General features: G+C 35.8%; 1 protein-coding gene across 4 annotated transcripts in view; it reads right to left on the bottom strand.

Annotated features, from left to right (window-relative positions):
- The window catches only part of LOC127290435 (trithorax group protein osa), a 310,977-nt gene that overhangs the window by 11,564 nt on the left and 280,994 nt on the right, over nucleotides 1-18,419 (bottom strand). For 3 of the 4 annotated variants that reach the window (XM_051318983.1, XM_051318984.1, XM_051318987.1), the window contains 8 exons: nucleotides 12,478-12,550; nucleotides 12,045-12,085; nucleotides 10,161-10,319; nucleotides 8,119-9,138; nucleotides 7,922-8,040; nucleotides 7,686-7,846; nucleotides 7,297-7,565; nucleotides 4,746-4,986 (listed from right to left, as the gene is read on the bottom strand). In XM_051318983.1, the coding sequence (XP_051174940.1) occupies nucleotides 4,746-4,986; nucleotides 7,297-7,565; nucleotides 7,686-7,846; nucleotides 7,922-8,040; nucleotides 8,119-9,138; nucleotides 10,161-10,319; nucleotides 12,045-12,085; nucleotides 12,478-12,550 (2,083 nt within the window). The remainder of the gene's footprint in view (nucleotides 1-4,745; nucleotides 4,987-7,296; nucleotides 7,566-7,685; nucleotides 7,847-7,921; nucleotides 8,041-8,118; nucleotides 9,139-10,160; nucleotides 10,320-12,044; nucleotides 12,086-12,477; nucleotides 12,551-18,419) is intronic. The other variant, XM_051318985.1, reaches the window with a different exon arrangement.

The raw sequence follows: 18,419 nt of genomic DNA, 5'->3' as shown, positions 1-18,419 counted from the left end.
AAAATTAGTCAAATTCGCTTGAAACTCGTTACTCAGAGGTTTTCGGGGTCGCTGATTACGAATCCGCTGTTAGTTTTTGAAAATTCAAAATGGCGGATTCAGTATGGCGGATGGCTTTTTTAAAAATTGATCGGATTCGCTTGAAATTCGTTACTCGGGGGTTTTTGGGCTCGCTGATTACGAATACGATGTTAGTTTTTAAAAGTTCAAAATGGCGGATCCAATATGGCGGATGACGTTTTTAAAAATTGATCTGATTCGCTTGAAATTCGTTACTCGGGGGTTTTTGGGGTCGCTGATTACGAATCCGATGTTAGTTTTTAAAAATTCAAAATGGCAGATCCAACGAAATTTTTGACTTTTACACAAATTCGAACAAATTTTAAATGTTGTCCTCCATATTGGATCCGCCATTTAAAATTTTTAAAAACTAACATCATATTTGTAATCAGCGACCCCAAAAACCCCTGAGTAACGATTTTCAAGCAAATCCGATCAATTTTTAAAAAAGTCATCCGCCATATTGGATCCGCCATTTTGAATTTTTAAAAACTAACATCATATTCGTAATCACTGACCCCAAAAACCCCCGAGTAACGAATTTCAAGCGAATCAGATCAATTTTTAAAAAAGTCTTCCCCCATATTGGATCCGCCATTTAAAATTTTTAAAAACTAACACCATATTCGTAATCAGCGACCCCGAAAATCCCCGAGTGACGAATTTCAAGCGAATCTGATCAATTTTTAAAAAAGTCATCCGCCATATTGAATCCGCCATTTTGAATTTTCAAAAAATAACATCATAATCGTCATCAGCGACCCCCAAAACCTCCGAGTAACAAGTTTTAATTCATTAAAACGTTCACAAGCATCAAAACCAACTTGCTAAACTTCAAAGTCGTTTTTCTCGAAATCTTTTTTTCGGATCGTAAGTCCCTTTTAACTGTCCGTGTCACATATATATTTCGCCCTGATGTAAATTTGTAATAAAAAAAATTATTAATTTCATAATAAGACATGTTTTGTGTATTTGATATATAGTTATTTGAATATTAACTTTGTGAGTAACAATAGTAATAAAATTCTATTATATTAACAAGCATAAAGCATTTGTGCATACATTTGTAAGAAAAAAGCAGTATGTCAAATCAAATTAACTCGATATAAACATTTACATTTAATTTTTTAATGACATAAGAATGTGTTAAATATAAATTATATAACCTAATAACAACTTTATTATGCACCACAATAGTACAGGGTGTCCTAAAATTTTAGGGATGTCTGGATATCGCGTAATAATAGCCTTTTTGACAAAAAATTTAAAAATTTGTTCAGAATAGCAAAATATGTTAAAATATGCAATTTGATTTTGTTATTCTGAAGAATCTTTCATTTAAGTTTCTTTTTCTCAAAAATAAGATCGTTACAAAATACCCAAATGTCTTGGAAATTTCGGGACAACATGTATAACAACACTAGATCGTTGTTACATTATACTGTTCTTCTCATTTAAAGAACTATGATACATATTCATACTGAAACAATGTTATGTCACAAATATAGATTTTTGTTCCTACACTGTGATACGTTTACGTAACACATATATAATATTTTTTTATCCTTGTTACGTAATTTAGTTACGTAACAAATACAGAACTCTGTTCCTTACTGGTTACATTCCTCTTTTCATAGTTGTTACAACACAGTTCTAGAACTGTTACAAATGACTTTGTAACCGCGTTCTAGATTTGTTACATATCTGAACATACCTGCTGAGTACGACGTTTTGCGTAACCAGTGACTCACACGTTCTTAACCAGTTACAGAACATGTTCTCAAGAAATTTGTAACAGTTCTAGAACAGATATATAACAGTGTTTGCTGGGACCCTTTTAGGCTGTTTCTACAATAGCTAAATCGCATCGACAATGCGCGCGCATCCGTTGCCAACTGTCGACAAAAAAACAATTTCAGCTTAATAATATTGAAATTATAAAACATTTTACCTGGGAGGATATAAAGTTTTTTTTTTTTTAATAAAACAAATTTTTTTATAATTTTAATAATATTAACAAGCTGAAATTATAGGAACAGTATAACACGTAAAATAAATTTTTTGTTGACAGTTGGTAATGGATGCGTGCGCATCGTCTCATTCTAAAAAATCGTCTTCAAAACGATGCGATTTAACTATTGTGGAAGCAGCCTTATTTTCCATTAGCGCGCGTATTTTTCTCAATTTTGGTCCGAACGGTTTGAACGACGCTAATTTTAATTCTATTTACTGATAATTTAAAATAATGTAATTTAAAAGAGAAAAGTGTAGGATGATGGAGAAATGTAGAACTGAAAATTGTTTTTAGTGTCGACTATTTTTTTTTATTCATAACTGAAAATGTATTAAAATTATGCGTGTGTGCGTGCGTGTCAATGTCAAGGTTGACGTCAAAATGAATGCCTTGCCTTCTGTGGGTAGCGTAGTTTCCCGAGATATGACCCATGCCATCACAGGACGACGTGGGACACTGAATCAGCTCCTTGCCATCGCGACCACGAGGGGCGGGTCGAGGTGCAAAATTCAATGATTGCCTCCTTATATTCATACTGTATCGAACACATTAACAATGAAGAGAAAACCCTTCTGAGCTCATTGTCCATCCACTTTTTCGCGTTCATCTACTCATTTAGTTCATTCAAACATTCATACAAAAATAATCAAGTCTCAAAGTGATTTCAGTTTATTAGTGAATATGATAAAAAAAATTTGATGTTTCTCTCCAAAAGCTTATTTTTTTAAAATTACTAGTAACATTTTTAGAAAAAGTGACGTTCGAGTCCTTTCAATCTCTCGCTACCCAACCCTGCTGGTTTTCTACGTGCAGCAGTACCAATTCTTACTTTCTCCCCTAGTTTGACAGAAATATACGACACTAGTCAACAAAGTTTTATTGGAGAGAAACCTTAAAAGGTGGGTTAAAAAAAAATAAATAAAAATCGGCAAAGTAGCGGCGGTGGCGGCGGCGCGCGAGACAATATGAAAAATGTTGAAATACGGGACAAGGGGCGTAGGCAGGATAGGAGGAAGAGGTAGTGGTAGCTGAAGGAGGATACGTGGTTAGCTTGCAGACTACTAACTCCTACTTCTCGCAGGTCTCGTAGATAGGAGAATCGAGGCTATGAGAAAGCCCGAAACCTCGATGACCCTTGAGTGGGCACGATATTGCCGGAAACCCCAACCACCAGCTCAGGGACTTGAGTGCAATCACGCTGTGCGTACCAACCTCTTCTTCTCAACTCAATGTTTCAAACCGTCTAACCGTTTTCACCATTCCCTCTGAAGCCACTTAAACTTTGATCTTTTCAATCTCAGCTTTCGGTGCATCTCACTGTTTACCATCGCGCTTAGATTCTGTGGATTATATACCTTCTCTTAGCTTTTACCCCATCATCACATATAACAATATATTCTACGATTTGAGAACGTGCTTCTTTCAAAAGTATAATTGATCATCAGTTTCAACAGAAAGTGAAAAACTGACAGTAGATGCAATCTCGAGATTTCTTAATTCAGCAAAAAAATAAAATAATGGACTCTTATGTGAGTATTGAATAAACCCCTTTCTTTATCCGTTCGATCGGAGGGAAATAAATTACGATATCAAAAGCTGGTTCGACTACTTCAGGCCATCCGATAAACGCCCAGAGAGACTGTAATTCGCTTGGATCGCGAAAGTTGCTATATTAGATTCTTATATTGGCCGGGGCCATTAATAATCTTGAAGTATTGCTATCGACTGACTCTGAAGTAACTGCCATAAGTTCCCACGTCCCTTTATTTTGTCTGAAGTAGCATTTTTTTCAAATCGAGAAAGACGAATCTTTGTCTCTTTCAAACTACAAATTAAAATTTTAGAAAATGAAAAAAACATTCTCCAATTCCAATTAAATTATTGTAAGTTGGTCAATTTACTTAAATCAAATTTGGACAAATTCTGCGTTTTTGGAAGGAGAAAAATTTCCCTATTGTACAGTGAAGGAAAATGAATAAAAATTTGGAGAGCGATGACTTTCTGTTTTTTGGAGAGAGAGAGGGGGGATTAAATTCCGAGGGCGAATACTTTAGAATTTGGACATCGAATTTCGATGAAGTTTCCAGCGGCTTCGAGGTGTTCCGGGGTCCTAACCCCGATGGGACGACGGGTTTCGCCCCATAATCCAGTGCGGTGGCAACTGATTATACCCCACCCTCCCTCGACCTTATACTTCCCTCGCCAAGCCATCACCTCCGACCTCTCTTCTGTACCCCTCTATCCCTTTTCCTCTGCTGCCATACCACCGAGCTTTACGTCAATTAGAATAAGGTTGGCACTTTCGCTACGAAGAGTAATTACTTTAATTAACAAAATGGAGGTAGGTATGCGCGCCTCCGCCGGCTTAACCGCCTCTTCGACTCCATTGCGAACCGTGAGAATCGCGCGATCCTTTTCCTAATTTTAGCAACGAATAAACAACTCACATGCACTCTATATTATCCGCAATGATGTTTCTCCGGTTCACCGGAACATTTACCATATAGAAACATTATCCCATACATTTTAAAATAAATATTAAGCAAACTCTTTTCTCATTCTTATATATATATATTCCCCTTCCCTTTAATGTAGTGGAAAGTTTTTCCAGTGAACCGAACAAGTCACAACTCGTGAATTGTTGAATACCTAGAAAAGGAAAATCTCGTACCTGTCATCCTTGCCTGATGGCTTGTCCAGTGGACCAAGCGTGTGCTGTGGCGGTGGCATACTGTAACAAGGGGCAGGAGTGTATCCTGCTGGAATTTGATAACCGGAAGTCACAGGACCGCCGGGATAAGTCCCACCGCAATTGTAACTTGCCGCAGGATACGGAGTGTAGGTATTCCCTGGATACTCAGCCTGGACGCCGGTCATTCCATATCCGGGATGCGGACTCATGGGACCGTAGCCTGTAAAAAGAAAATCTTTTTGTTTCTCCATTCTCCAATCTTCGCTCCAAATTACCTGTCGGCGCTCAATATTCGATTTACCACCCTTCGTAGAAAACAAACTTTGTGAAATTTACTTTTTAAATTAGAACGAATATTTTTTTACTATATTTTCTATTGTGTGGGCGATATTTTGTGAATTTCAATCATTTATTTCGTCTTTATTATTTTAAATATGTTTATTGATATTTTCAAAATAACGAAAAAAATAGTTTTTTCAAAAGGAACCCAAGCGATTTTTTTCTTTTTTAGGATCAAAATTATCGAAGTTATTTTTCATTAAATACGATAATTTAACTTATTTACAGTGAAAAAAATGATTCAAATAATCTGTTACTGGACTATTATCAAATAAATATTTATTTGTATAAAATAATTATTAGGTATTTGAATCAATTAAATATGGTAGTGGTTTCAAATACAGAAGTTATTAGTTCAAAAACAATTTATTCAATTGAAATAAAAATTATTTGGTTCAAGTAAGTATTTTTTTTGATATTATTGATATTTATTTGACACTGGTCGGCAAAATTTTGCCACAGAGCAAACGCTGCTGATTATTATAGGATTTTCTCTGTACATTACGAATCCGTTAACGAAAATTATCCATCAGGTCTCAATTTTGAGAAAAACGGTGTCAAAGTGTCCGAAAACGGACTTTTTGGCACTTTTCTAAGCACTCTAAAAATTTAATGCGACGTGATGAACTGCTCTAATAGGCCTTAAAAGATAGCTTATACCCTCAACTTTAATCTCCAAAAGCAAAAACCTGTTTGGCAATAGTAGAAAATTGTGGGGGATTACTTTTTACCCCGTGCGCACAGCAATTTCAATATAGAGAGCGAATTTTTAAAAAATTAATGGATTTTCCTAAAATTTTGAATCTAGGGACTTTCGAGGTCGCAGATTATCGATTTTTTAAAAAAGATACATTTTTTTTAAATGTACAGTTAGGTATACAGTTAATACAACAGAGCAAATTAAATTGAAAAAAGAGAGAATTTGTTCTCATATGGCAACAAATTATATGTGATATTGAAATTGATATTGTAAAAAGATGGTAAATTTTATAAAATTTAAAAAAATTTGAAGCCCTTTGACAAAAGAATGATATTTCTGAATAATGGAAAATGTATTCAATAACTAGGTATTAACATCTTTTGAGCAATATCAAAAATTATTTCTCGATACTTAAACTTCCAGTCTTCTGCTAGAAATATTTTTATCGAGTTGAGTGGAATCGAATGAGGTTAATTTTTTTTCACCAAACTTAGGAGAAATTAATAAAATCAATTATTTTTTGTCTTGATCACAATTGTTTATTCTAAAGCCTAGCAGAAATGACTTCCTACAAGGACTAGGCAATGAATAATTTTATTGAAAATTAATTGAAAAAATTAGGACTTATAAATTGTTAAGATTAAAATTCTAGTAAATAAAAAGAAACACATGTGCGCAGTGATCCTACTTCATTTGTTAATTTTCAACAAGAGGATCGTACAAATACCAGTGGTGGAATGTATTTCCCATATTTTTTTTTTTTTTTTTTTTTTTTTTTATCATCAGAAAAAGAAGAATTTAACGAGACATAAAAATAGCGTGTGTCTTTCACATAGACGCACACGTGAATATGCGATTGACACAGAGGCGGTAATACAAGTGGCATTCTGAACGATGTCAGCGCGTTCGTATGTTTCAATTTCAATAACTGCTCCCTGGCGTCAGGAGCGAACCGCTGGACTTTTGCTGGCTCCGTGTACGCGAAATATTGATAATTAACAATGGCCGTGTACCGTTGAGGATGGGGTTGGGCGGCTCGTGTTGGTGTACAATGTGAATGTAGACGTTGTTTGGAATGCCAAGGCACGATGAACGAAATGAGAGAGAGCTGGGCATAGATGCCTGTTATGGGACTCGTGTACCATTCGGCTGAATTTTTATTCGGCAATTGTAACCGCGTACGCCCTCAAGGGAAACGCTGAGTTCTTTGTTCTATTCTGATGCCTCCAACTGCAACCCCACACCCTCTCGATAACCATCCTCTCATGTCAATGCAACAATTCGCTCGCGTATTATCGCTACAGCTTTTGGTCAAACTTTCATAAAGTAATATTGAAGTAACATCTTTTTTTGTAATATGAAAAATAGCCAACACATTTTTTTCGTCGTCGCGAAGATAAAAAAATTTAATAATTATCCATTTTTTTTAATCGGAAGATAGAATTTATTTTGATCTAGAAGAAAAATTGAAAGCTGATGTACAAGACTCACCTGTAGGATCCCTGTAGGCGTCCATGTAGTGGGAACCCCCACTGTCAGGTGTGCTTTCTCGACTGTAAGCTGCGTGCACTCCAGGTGGTGGAAACCCTGGAACTGGCCTGATCCCGGGACCTCCACTGAAATTAACAGGTTCATTAGCCGTTGAGAAATCAACAGGTTCAGTTTGCTCCTCGATTGGTCTAGGAGCGGGAAAAGGTGGGCCGACAGGAACTGCGACAGCTTCTCCATGGGCGGTTGAGTACTGAGGACTAGGCGCCCCACTGAAAGCAGTAAACATTCATTTGTTGAATTGGAAAAGCACTTAATTGCAAGGATCCCGTTTAGAACAAGAATGGGTAGCAGGAGCATTAAACTAATAAACAACAAATTTCGAAACTTACCTATGTAATCTATTGACGCTGAGGTCTAAGGTTTGTCCTTGAGGACTTGGTACTTGTGGACTTGCGGTGAGATGAGGACTAGCTGCTGCCTGTGGACTTCCCCCGACTGTCTGACCTCCTCCATATTGCGGACTAAGGCTATTGGATCCATATGGTGGGGCCTGAATGTAAACAATTTCAATTAATAATTTATTTTTTTAACGGCATTCAATGAAAGTTCAATTTGTAATTATTACCTGTGGGCTTGTGGAGGTGACACTAGACGTCGAAAGATCCATCACCGATCCTCCTGGTGACGTGGGTGGACCTCCTGCCTTTTGCATCTGCTGAACTTGTGCAACCGTGACACACTTGACTGTTGGAATAGAAAAGTGGATTTAATTCATTGACAAGGAGACTGACAAAGGGTAATAAGAAAAGTTAGTGTGCTGACCATCTTCGGTTTTCATCATTCCAGCAGCCATAGCCATTTGATGTTGCTGAGCGGCTACGGCTTCCTGTTGGTAGACTCTCTCTTGCTCCTCAGGAGTCATTCCGGATTGGCCGAGGTAATACATGTTCGCCCTCGAATGAAGCTGCTGTTGCTGTTGTTGTGGTTGAAGAGGAGCACATGTTTGAGTGTCATACCTATCGTATGCAGATGCAGTACCAGGATCATAAGGTCGATGATTGGCTGCACTGACTACCACTGCATTTTCGTAACCTCTGGCTGTTGATATTTCATTTGAGTAAGTGACAACGGGCCTGGCAATGTTTCCAGCCGATGGGTGCATGTAAGCTCTGGCATGTTCGACAGATCTGTGATGATAGAGATCGTCCGTAGTTGTGGCTGCTGCTGCGGCCGCTGCAGCTGCAGCCATCATGGCCGACGACTCGTAAGGGGATCTTTGCGACATTTGGTGAGGCATCCTGGTGTCTTCCACCATGGGCATTGGATACGCAACCGTTGGCTGCATTGGCAGCACATGGTGTGCGGGATGTTGACTAGGATGATGTATGGTTGCCCCCATTGCCCTCGAACCCATGGCATCCATCGACGACATTGACGAAGAATTCGAATCCTGATTCAAGTACGGATCGTACGTCTGTCTTGCCGACGGTGGTGGAGGAGGTGGTGGAGAATTGACCCTACAGGAGGAGGTATCCTCCGTTTTTGGTATCAACAATTCTGAAGATTGTATTCTTCCTGATAAGGCGTTGCAACAACTCGAACTAGAGGAATTGTTTTCCGTTTTGGGTACTACTTTGTTCACCCTCGACGAACTATCTTCCGGAGACTTCGGGGGTTTTATACTGATACCCACAGATTTCGTTGCTGAATAATAGTCGTATGTTGGAGAACTAACAACTGGTTTAGTATCCTGAGATGCTGAGCTGTATTGACTGTAAATCTTTCCATCCATCGATGGTGGTAAAAGATTTGTACTAATGTATTCCGGAGGTATACCTGACACTGTGGGAAAATGTAATCAGTGAATTAGTTCAACGAAGTCTATTAACAATTTCATTGTTTTGAGTAAAAATCATTTTTATTAATCAATTTCAATTAGTCGCAACAGTTATTTGTAGCTGTAATGTAATATATATATATATATATATATATATATATATATATATATATATATATATATATTACATTTACTTGATAATATATTTATTTACTTATATTGATTTTCATACAAGCAATATTTTGTGCTGTGCCATCTACAACAAAGTGTATAGACACTTTAGTAGCTACTGTTTCTGTTTTTTTGTTTTTAGTGTTGTGCAAATAATAAGTTATCATGATCTACAAGGTTTAAGGATTAATTTAAAGAATCGCGTTGTGTAAGTTTCAGTAAGTAGTAAATTAAAGATAATAACAAAGATATTAAATCTAAATTTTGCAAAATACAAAAAATTAGACGATATATGCAAAAATTAGAGTTGTGAACATGTAAAAACACAAAACTGTCCATGGCACATCAACTAGGTTGAATATCTTTGATTTTCTGTTGCTAACTACATGTTTAGCAACTGATGCATAAAATATCTGAATTTGTTGAAATAAATAAATTGTTGTCTCCAGACATTTGCAATGGCCAAAGACTTATAGACAATTAAGAGAGGTAAGCGCGAGAGTAAAAGGAATGTAGAAAAACAACAAAGTGTAGACGGCGCTGCTGTCCATATCACGATCGCTCTTCTTGTTTATAAGTCTATGATCATTGTGTCCATTGTTAATTTTAATTAACCCCTTTACTAGTAAAAATAAAACTTTTTAATAATTCTTCTTTGATTTATTGTGTCCACTATTTCAAATTTTCTAATTCCGATTTCAAGATTGTTTCATAATTTATCTTAACTTTACCGAACATATTTCTTCAAGAGAATAATAAATATGTAGTAATGAAAAAATGGAATTTGAAAATTTGAAATTATTGAAATCCCCAGTATCGCGTTGTTGTGATTTGCAGTCCGGCCAGATCGCCTTACCTTGAGCCTTGTGTCGAGCCTCACGGGCGGCTTGCTTATTGGCCGCAGCGGTGGGACATCCGGACAGACTTCTGTGTGTGTTCCGATTGGAGCTGACATGACCGCGACCGTTGCAACCAGGCGTTGGGCATTTCAAAATAGTCTCATGCATCGCCAGAACTGCGAGAACCGAGACACGTGCGAGGTTATATAAGACACGTCGTTAAACAAACAACACGCATCAGAATCGAGTAGAATCTTTTTGAGTCATGGAGTTATTATAAAAAAGATCGACAAGGACAAAGGGTTCGATTGATCGGTTCGGATTTAAAAGAGTTGTAGGTTAAAATAAAAATCAGGTTGTTCCAAAACGAACAACCTAATCAAGGGATTTTTTTTTTTTGACAAACAAAAGTAAAGAAATAAAATATACTGTTACACGTGGATCATTACAAATCAAGGTGTAATTTACAATAATCATATCGAGCGGGTAGAGAGAAACAAAAGTAATTATATATAATCGAGAGACAAATTAACAGACCAAAAAAAAAGTACATATCAACCAGTGTACGTGCTAACTTATGATACTCAAGATTACAAATAACGTATCGTGGTGTTGTTTTCGACAGCAAACATCGGGAAAAATAGTCCATTTTCTATTTCGTGTAAATTGACATTAGTGTATTAATTATTTTTGAAAACCCGAAAAGACAATTTTTTTGAGAAACGAATTTTCAATTTTTTTGAATTGAATTTTGATTCGTGACGAACCTATACAAGATCATGTGACCAAACTAATAACACTATCAATTAAGATTTTTAATTGGTGAAATTTGTTAATTGTCCAAATGATCGTAGTCTAGGTTCGAACTTGGTTTTTTCAGAATTTGTCAATCGATAACCGAATTTTATAAAAATATGAATATGTTTAAAAGTTATACGAAATGTTACTCAATATTTGCAAAATATTTTCATAATTTTGTGAAATGTACAAAAAAAAAAATTGGTGCCAAATGAGTTCTTAGCCGGTCATTTCGTCAATTACGAAGAATTTAATTTTGAAATTGAAAGTCAATTAAATTAAGCAAACTGAGTATGTTGAATGAAAATATTTTCTTTTTATAAAATGGTTCAGAATGAAATGATTAAATGTTAAAAGAGCAGATATTTCAAGTTGGATATAGAATATTGATATATAGGATTACACACGTGATATTAACGAAAACGCTTGGGGAAATAAAGGCAAGATTATAACCGTACAATATGCATGGTCACGGATAATAAATCTTCTTAAATTATGTTAATTGTCACAATACTCGATTGCTGAGATTCTCCTTTTGATTCTGGCGTGTGTGCATGCCGGGATATCGCCCGTGTCTCGGGGTCTCGAGTTCTCCAAAGTAGTACGGCAACAAAATCAAGTCAAGTGTGGTGATAACTCTCTACTATAATGAACTACAGAACAAAATGTTAAATTAAAACAAATGTGAACACAATAAATAAAGCTCTCTACCCCGCAAACAAAAAAGCACAAAGAATAACAAAACACTTACGCGAGCGCGGCTCCTTTTATTTTAGAATTTGTTTTTGGTTTCAAACAATGTTTGGCAAGGAAATCATTTCCCATTTTAGTTTTCATTATTGCAGTTTTTTGTCTCTACTAGATAATTTATTTTACTTTTTGATTAATTTCATTGTAATTAAATGATTATTTCGATACTTGAACGTTTACATTATATTTTTTTTTGAAAATAAACAAAACTAAATCAAATTAGTATCGTAATTTACAATTTGGAAGATTTGCTTGCCGATTTAATCCGAAAAAGGCGCCAACGCATTGTTGCGTAAACTGAAGATGCACTATTGCTACGTTTAAAAATGAAGAAAATTTTCGACAATACTCACTCTCTGGAGTTAGCTTATCTTTGCGTGGACAACCGGAAAGGCTGTGAAAGAAAATACTTGTTTAAATTACTGTTATCAAAAGTGCTGCATAAAAATAGTATTTTGTATTACTTGATTTTAGAAAATTTAGATAAAAAATAAAATAAAAAAATTTATTAAAGCGTCCATTTCAAGCGTCAATGGTATATTTTTATCTTTATAATATTGAAATTGTAAAAGTTGTATACAAAGCCGTTAAAAATGAAAAATGAAGGTAAGATGTAATTATTTATTTATTGGAAATAGAGTGAGAGGGTAATTATCACCCTAAAGGTATCGAATCAATAGATAGAGTGATAATGGAGATATTAATTAAGCACGTTCAAATGGACGGTTAATCGACATGGAGAAACCTACGGAGCACGTCGACAGTTAATTACTGATAATTGTTTACCTGCGGTGGTGTGAATAGAGTCCGGTCACGTGACCCTGCCCAGTGCAACCAGGGGTCGGGCACTTGTTGCCCTCTACAACAAATCAAACCACCCAGACACGAGTGAATTAGTTCAACTGTATTTCCCACCTTATTACGTAGAAAATTATAGCACAAGATAATGAAAGCATCATATTAGTTATTAGAAAAAAGTTTATTTTTCTTTTTTAAAAACATTTTCTTATATATTAAGTAATTGAAGTTGCAAACTTTGAAGTTACACTCAAATTGACTCTCGAAAAATTATTTCCACTCATGAGTGATTCCCCGAAACTTCAATCAAATTCCCTTAATATTGATCCCTATTCGTAACATATATCCCTTCATAAATGAAAATGGATATTAGACACGAATTCCTACTTCCAGTTGTAATCCCCCTTTTTCGCTTCTGGCACTCTCTCTCTCTCTCCACCTTTCTCTCATCTATATATCTGGAAAGACGTCAGCCGCTGGACTTTGGATATTTTATTCAAAAAGACTATGGGAGAATTATTGTACAAGCGTTATGAGCAAAAAGCTTTTGGCGTGAGAAGTGCCTCATTTATAACTCTATCGATATTAATTATTAAGTGACGGATCTGATATCTCGACAGATGATTTAACATCCAGAGATAGAAGAAAGCTATTTTATCTTAACCGAGAAAAACATGATTTTCACAAAGTCAGTAATGAAACGATAAATCAATTTAAATTTGCAGCAAGTGAAGTATGGAATTACTTTTTGACTGCAACTTTTTTCAAATTATAATATAACCTTACAAGAAAACTAATAAACCCGATTTCTAAGAATAATGAATGAAAAATAGCATCAACATCAGTGTTACAGAAGCAATAAACACATTTATAGATGGCAGACCTTTTTCCCAATTCGGGTGAAAAATAATACTGTCGAAAGGAGACGAAAAGGATTGCGTGTGGTCGTCCTACATTTTGTCGTGTGCGCTCCACGAATTTCTAAATAGCCTCTGGGATTCAAACCTAAGCCACTGAGATTAGCACAAAGAAACTTTCTGAACAGATATATACACACACCAGCGGAACAAAGGAATTGTTTGCTTAATATTGTCATTTTAACTTGACATTGTTCACAAAATAAAAATCTCTCGCTCAATTAATTGTTAGATGTATAGTTGAATTAGAAGTTCATGCATACAATTCATAATAATATATCACACTTGTTAGGCGAAAAAAGGCATATAATAATATTTTTAAATCCCAAACATCATTCACAGTTGTTGATCGAGAATAATATTATTACCAACATGCATTTAATTCCCATATTTATTTTTTAAATTGTTCTAGCGAGTAAATTTCTACTCTCCCACGATCAAGGGAAACTTTCTGGGAAAAGCTTTCCTTACGCATATCGTGCAGGGGTTATACTCATATCTAATTTAGCTGGTCACTCGTGTGACACGTATACGATCGCGTTTGTCACGTGATATCCTCGCGTGTTCACAAAACCACACGCTTCCATATTACAGATATGACCAACTTAACTACTAATTTGTCCTCTGCAATGATTTCCCTATTTCTTCTTTTCTGCAACATTGACCCCGCTCACTCTTTTATGTGAGCGCTTTATTGTAAGTATATACACGTTAGATCATGAAAAATATATATCACTTTTTTTCCATTGATCATCACCTCGCTAATCAAGTCATTTCATATTTTTTCCAGTCTGTCATCATGTATTAGTTCAATCGATCATCTTCATTTTCTAGGGTAAAATTTATACAAAGTAAAGGTACGTATTTGGTGTTTAGAAGGATTGGATTAATGTGAAAAAATAATGCTTATTAATAAATATAATTTCATTAAGTGTAAAACAGATGGCCAAAATGAGAAAAGACGATACAGGATTGGAAGGAGAGGCCAGCTTTAGGTTGGGTGTTCATTCCAAGGGACGAGCGCACTTTTATAAAGTTTGTCGTGTACTAATCCCCCTGGCCCTGATCCCCTACCGTCGGCCCGAATCGCTTCTCTGACGGAGAAACTTCATCAGGACGTCATTTCGCGTCTCGAGGCCTCGATCCCCGCTTATGTACCCCACTCTCTCTCTCGCTCTCTTTATACCCCACGAGTGTGCCACCCCGCGTAAATTGGATTACGATACGTGACGTCATTAGCTGTATGCTTTATTTAGAGTGAGAGTTAGCTTGGCTTTTCACCCCCACTCCTAACATACACGTATTTTCTTATACACACCACAAGACCAAAATCCCATGGATTATATTCTCCCCTCTTATCTTAAATTAGCTTTGAATTCGTGAACCGAAAAATTATGATTGTCACTGATAGCTGGAACCATGTATATGATGATGAAGCGCAAAACAAAACAATATCTTCATTCTTAAAAATGTCTCATCCTGTATCATGGAAAAATATTAGGAGATGTATCTTCTGTATGTTCACTTATCCGTAAACGATTGTACATAGAATAATAATTAGTTGCGAAAAAAAATTACGTTCATTTGAATGTTCAAAACTTTTGGCTCATGAGCAGCACTAAAAAACTGTAAATTGAACTTTAAATGCAAATAACACCACTTTCGCATAAACAAAAAAAGTCCCTTATTTCTCAGAAGTTGGATGAAAAAAAAATTCAGAAGTTCGATTTATTATATAATTATCTTTTCAGTCTTGCCAAACTAAATTTAAAAAAAAAGTTAATTTTGAAATGATACACTTGAAAACGCTACCAAAACATCATAAAATAAGATACCTCCTTTTGCAGTATAGGTTGTTCGAATGTTGGGTGGAAAGGTATGATTTTTAGAGTGAAAAGTTGTAAACGAAAAACAAAAAATGCCAATAACTCGGAACAAAGTTCCCTAACTAAATATTTTTATTGCACCTAATTTTCAAAATTAAAAATTGGCTTTTTTAGCTAATTGACTTAATTTTGGGTGAGAAATTCAATTTTCGACAATTGGCATCCTTGACTCAAGAGGAAAAGAGAATGAAGGTTAAAAAGCGAAGGAAATTGAAGCATTATGTTCGATTAATAAATTAGCCATAAAGTTTGAAAAACCTTCCACTCAAAGTTCGGCAGAATGATCATGGTCAACAGAGTGAATACTGGCACGCGCCACTCTTTCCGGACGTCTGAATAGACTTGTAACGAGCCGCACGAACCTTTTTTCCGGAAGGGTGTGTGTGCGCTAGGAAGAGAGAAAAAAACTGGTGAGTTAAAGAGGGAAGGTGAAAAGAGTATGCAGGGACTCAGAACGAGGGAAAGGATCATCCAGGGGGTGAGGATGAGAATATAGGATATGGCAAAAGGGTAGGTTGAGGCCAGTGTGTAATTGTGTTATTTTGTGCCCATTTCACGTGGAGGGTCACAATGGGAGAGCGAGATGTACATAAACACCAGAATTGTTTTATTCATTTGGTTCGTTACGTACGACTGACGCGTGCCACGTTAAATTTTTGTCGAGTTCTTTACTTCCGCCATTTTATATTTTCAGCAAAGAATATAATCAAAATCTGCTTCCAAAGACTTGTTGCTCCTCGATCTTGCCATGAAAATTTAAATTTTCCATTCAATGTTATACGGAAACTGCTCATTTTGATATAGGGACACGTTATTGTATTTACACGTACTGTAATAAAAAAACTTGTGGAAGAGTGAGAAACCTGTGGTCTTTTATGCGACCGACCGCAAAGGCAGCGTAAAATTGAGTTACGCGGTAGTTTATTTTTTTATTAGCACGGCAAACCTCCGCACGGTGCCGGGTACCAAGGGGTGACTTTTTGCGGCCAAAGGATTTCTCGATAGCGGTTTTATAGCGTGTCAACACGCTTTCACGGTGAGGGGTGGCACGCAACCGGAGTTGAAAATCAAATGCAACCCTGTGAGGGTGGGTGATTTCCAGAAAAAAACCAAATTTACAAAACAATTAAGCATATAAATAAGAAATGAGCGATCGTGTAAGTAAACAAAGGACGCTTATCATAATTGTAATAACCTACTTTGATTAAGTGGATTTGATAACAATCTCATTCGTTGAATCGACGAATTTTATTATCGTGATCAGTGGTGAGTGCAATCGTGCAAGAAGAATAAATGTGAAGATTGAATTTTTCAAATATTCTCGACCCTATGCTCGACGGAAACCGCTAAGGGGATAATGAGGAAAGGCAGAGTCGTAGGGTGGTAATAAGGTGGCTTGGAACTGGAAGCATGCTAGTCACGTTTCCACCCGCTGACAGCTGCGGCTTATACGTATGACGTGGTATCAACCCCAAATTTCCCCCGACTAGACACTCCATGTCACCACGACTCTAAGACCATGGAATGTACTCAAGCTCCACCTGTCGCCTTCCAACTGTTAAATCTTCACCGACGGATAGCTTTCTTTGATGAGAAAATGCCGCAAAAATCAAGCTAAAGAAGCTGAGGGATCCGAAACTTTTGGCCTTAATCGCCATCAAGGAATCATGTTTTTATTTTTTAAAATTTTCTCTTTATAATTGTAATTACGTTTAATAATGATTCGCCCGAAAATTGTTTTCCTTATACAAAGGAATAAAAATTCACATCTTCATATAATGTGTTGTGGAAGAAACTCAGTTGATCATTTCTGTTTTACTGGTTCTCTTTGATCATTTTCTCAATCAAGAGCGAGATTTTAAGTAAATGACCAGGTCCGTTGTACGGGACTTCAAACAAATTCTAACGACATTTATCATCATTATGTGCTCGATGAAGCTTTTTCGCGTTATTGCCTTGACAGTTAATTTTGACGATTGCAGTAAAGATAAAGGGAAGACGGAGTACAACCGAAAGGGGTGGAGGAGTAGTCACTTGAGAAGTTACGGAGAATAACTCTGCTGAAGCGACCTTGATTTCACCATTTTAGTCATCACCCCTCGGTTCGTAATTATTGATTTTCCGCTGTGGCCTAACTCCCCTAACTTTCTAGAACCGAATGAGAGAGTAAGAGAGAGAGAGAGAGTTGAAAATGCCTTTTGTCCCCCTTTCGAAACACAAGAACTAGTTACACTCCTCTTTACCCATATTTTAGTTTTCTCAAGCAAACATTAATGAATTTTTTTGAAAACGTCGCCTCCGGATTTTAAATCGGTTTCAATTACCTAAATCAAAAAATGGAAAGATTTCAATAGTAAAAGTTGCATATCTCTGTAGTATACAGAAGAAAAATTAATGAAACTTATGGGAAACATTGATACTTTCCTAATCTTGCAACTGTTTCTTATGCAACGTTTTATTCCGGTAACCTATTGTTGTTGGTATTTCCCCTATTTTATAGCAGTTTTTACATCCGTAAGCCTCCCCTATATATATGAAAATCAATTCCCGAGAGTATGACGTTGTAATCCCAAATAATATTATGTTACACTGAATGATAATGTATTTTTAAATCATGTCACTATTTTTAACTGGTATTCACATTTCAAAAATTTATCTTCCAACGATGACTAATTTAAAGAATGAGAGTAAGCTGACGTTAGTGGGTTGAGGTTTATGGCACATTTAGATAAGGAGGCGTAATTTTACAAGGATTTATTGTATATTGTGAATAGAACAATTTTTTAAATTTTTAACTTTTATCATAAAAGTGTTTGAAATTGAAATTTCATCTTAAAATTTTTTATTAAATTTGAAAAACTGTGTTGTAAATTTTCAATTTCGATAATTGCTTCAAACACTTTTGTATAAAATTACGAACTACATTTTTTAACAGTTTTATACAAATTGAAGAATTTGTTTTTGGTAGAAACTTTGTATTCCAATTTTAACGGACAGTAAAAAATCTATAAATATTCATCCCTATTATTCTGAAATATTCACATATTCCAGAAAGTTGTTTTACTTTATCTAAATGTTCTTTAATAAAAACAAATATTCTTCATATTGTATCAGAAGGAAATCTTTT

The sequence above is a fragment of the Leptopilina boulardi genome, unplaced genomic scaffold (assembly GCF_019393585.1).
Source record: "Leptopilina boulardi isolate dan_hultmark-lab unplaced genomic scaffold, ZJU_Lbou_2.1 LbouV2_64, whole genome shotgun sequence".
Classification (NCBI taxonomy): Eukaryota; Metazoa; Arthropoda; class Insecta; order Hymenoptera; family Figitidae; genus Leptopilina; species Leptopilina boulardi.
The sequence above is the reverse complement of the archived record's forward strand: the minus strand, read 5'-3'. Positions and strand labels throughout refer to the sequence as shown.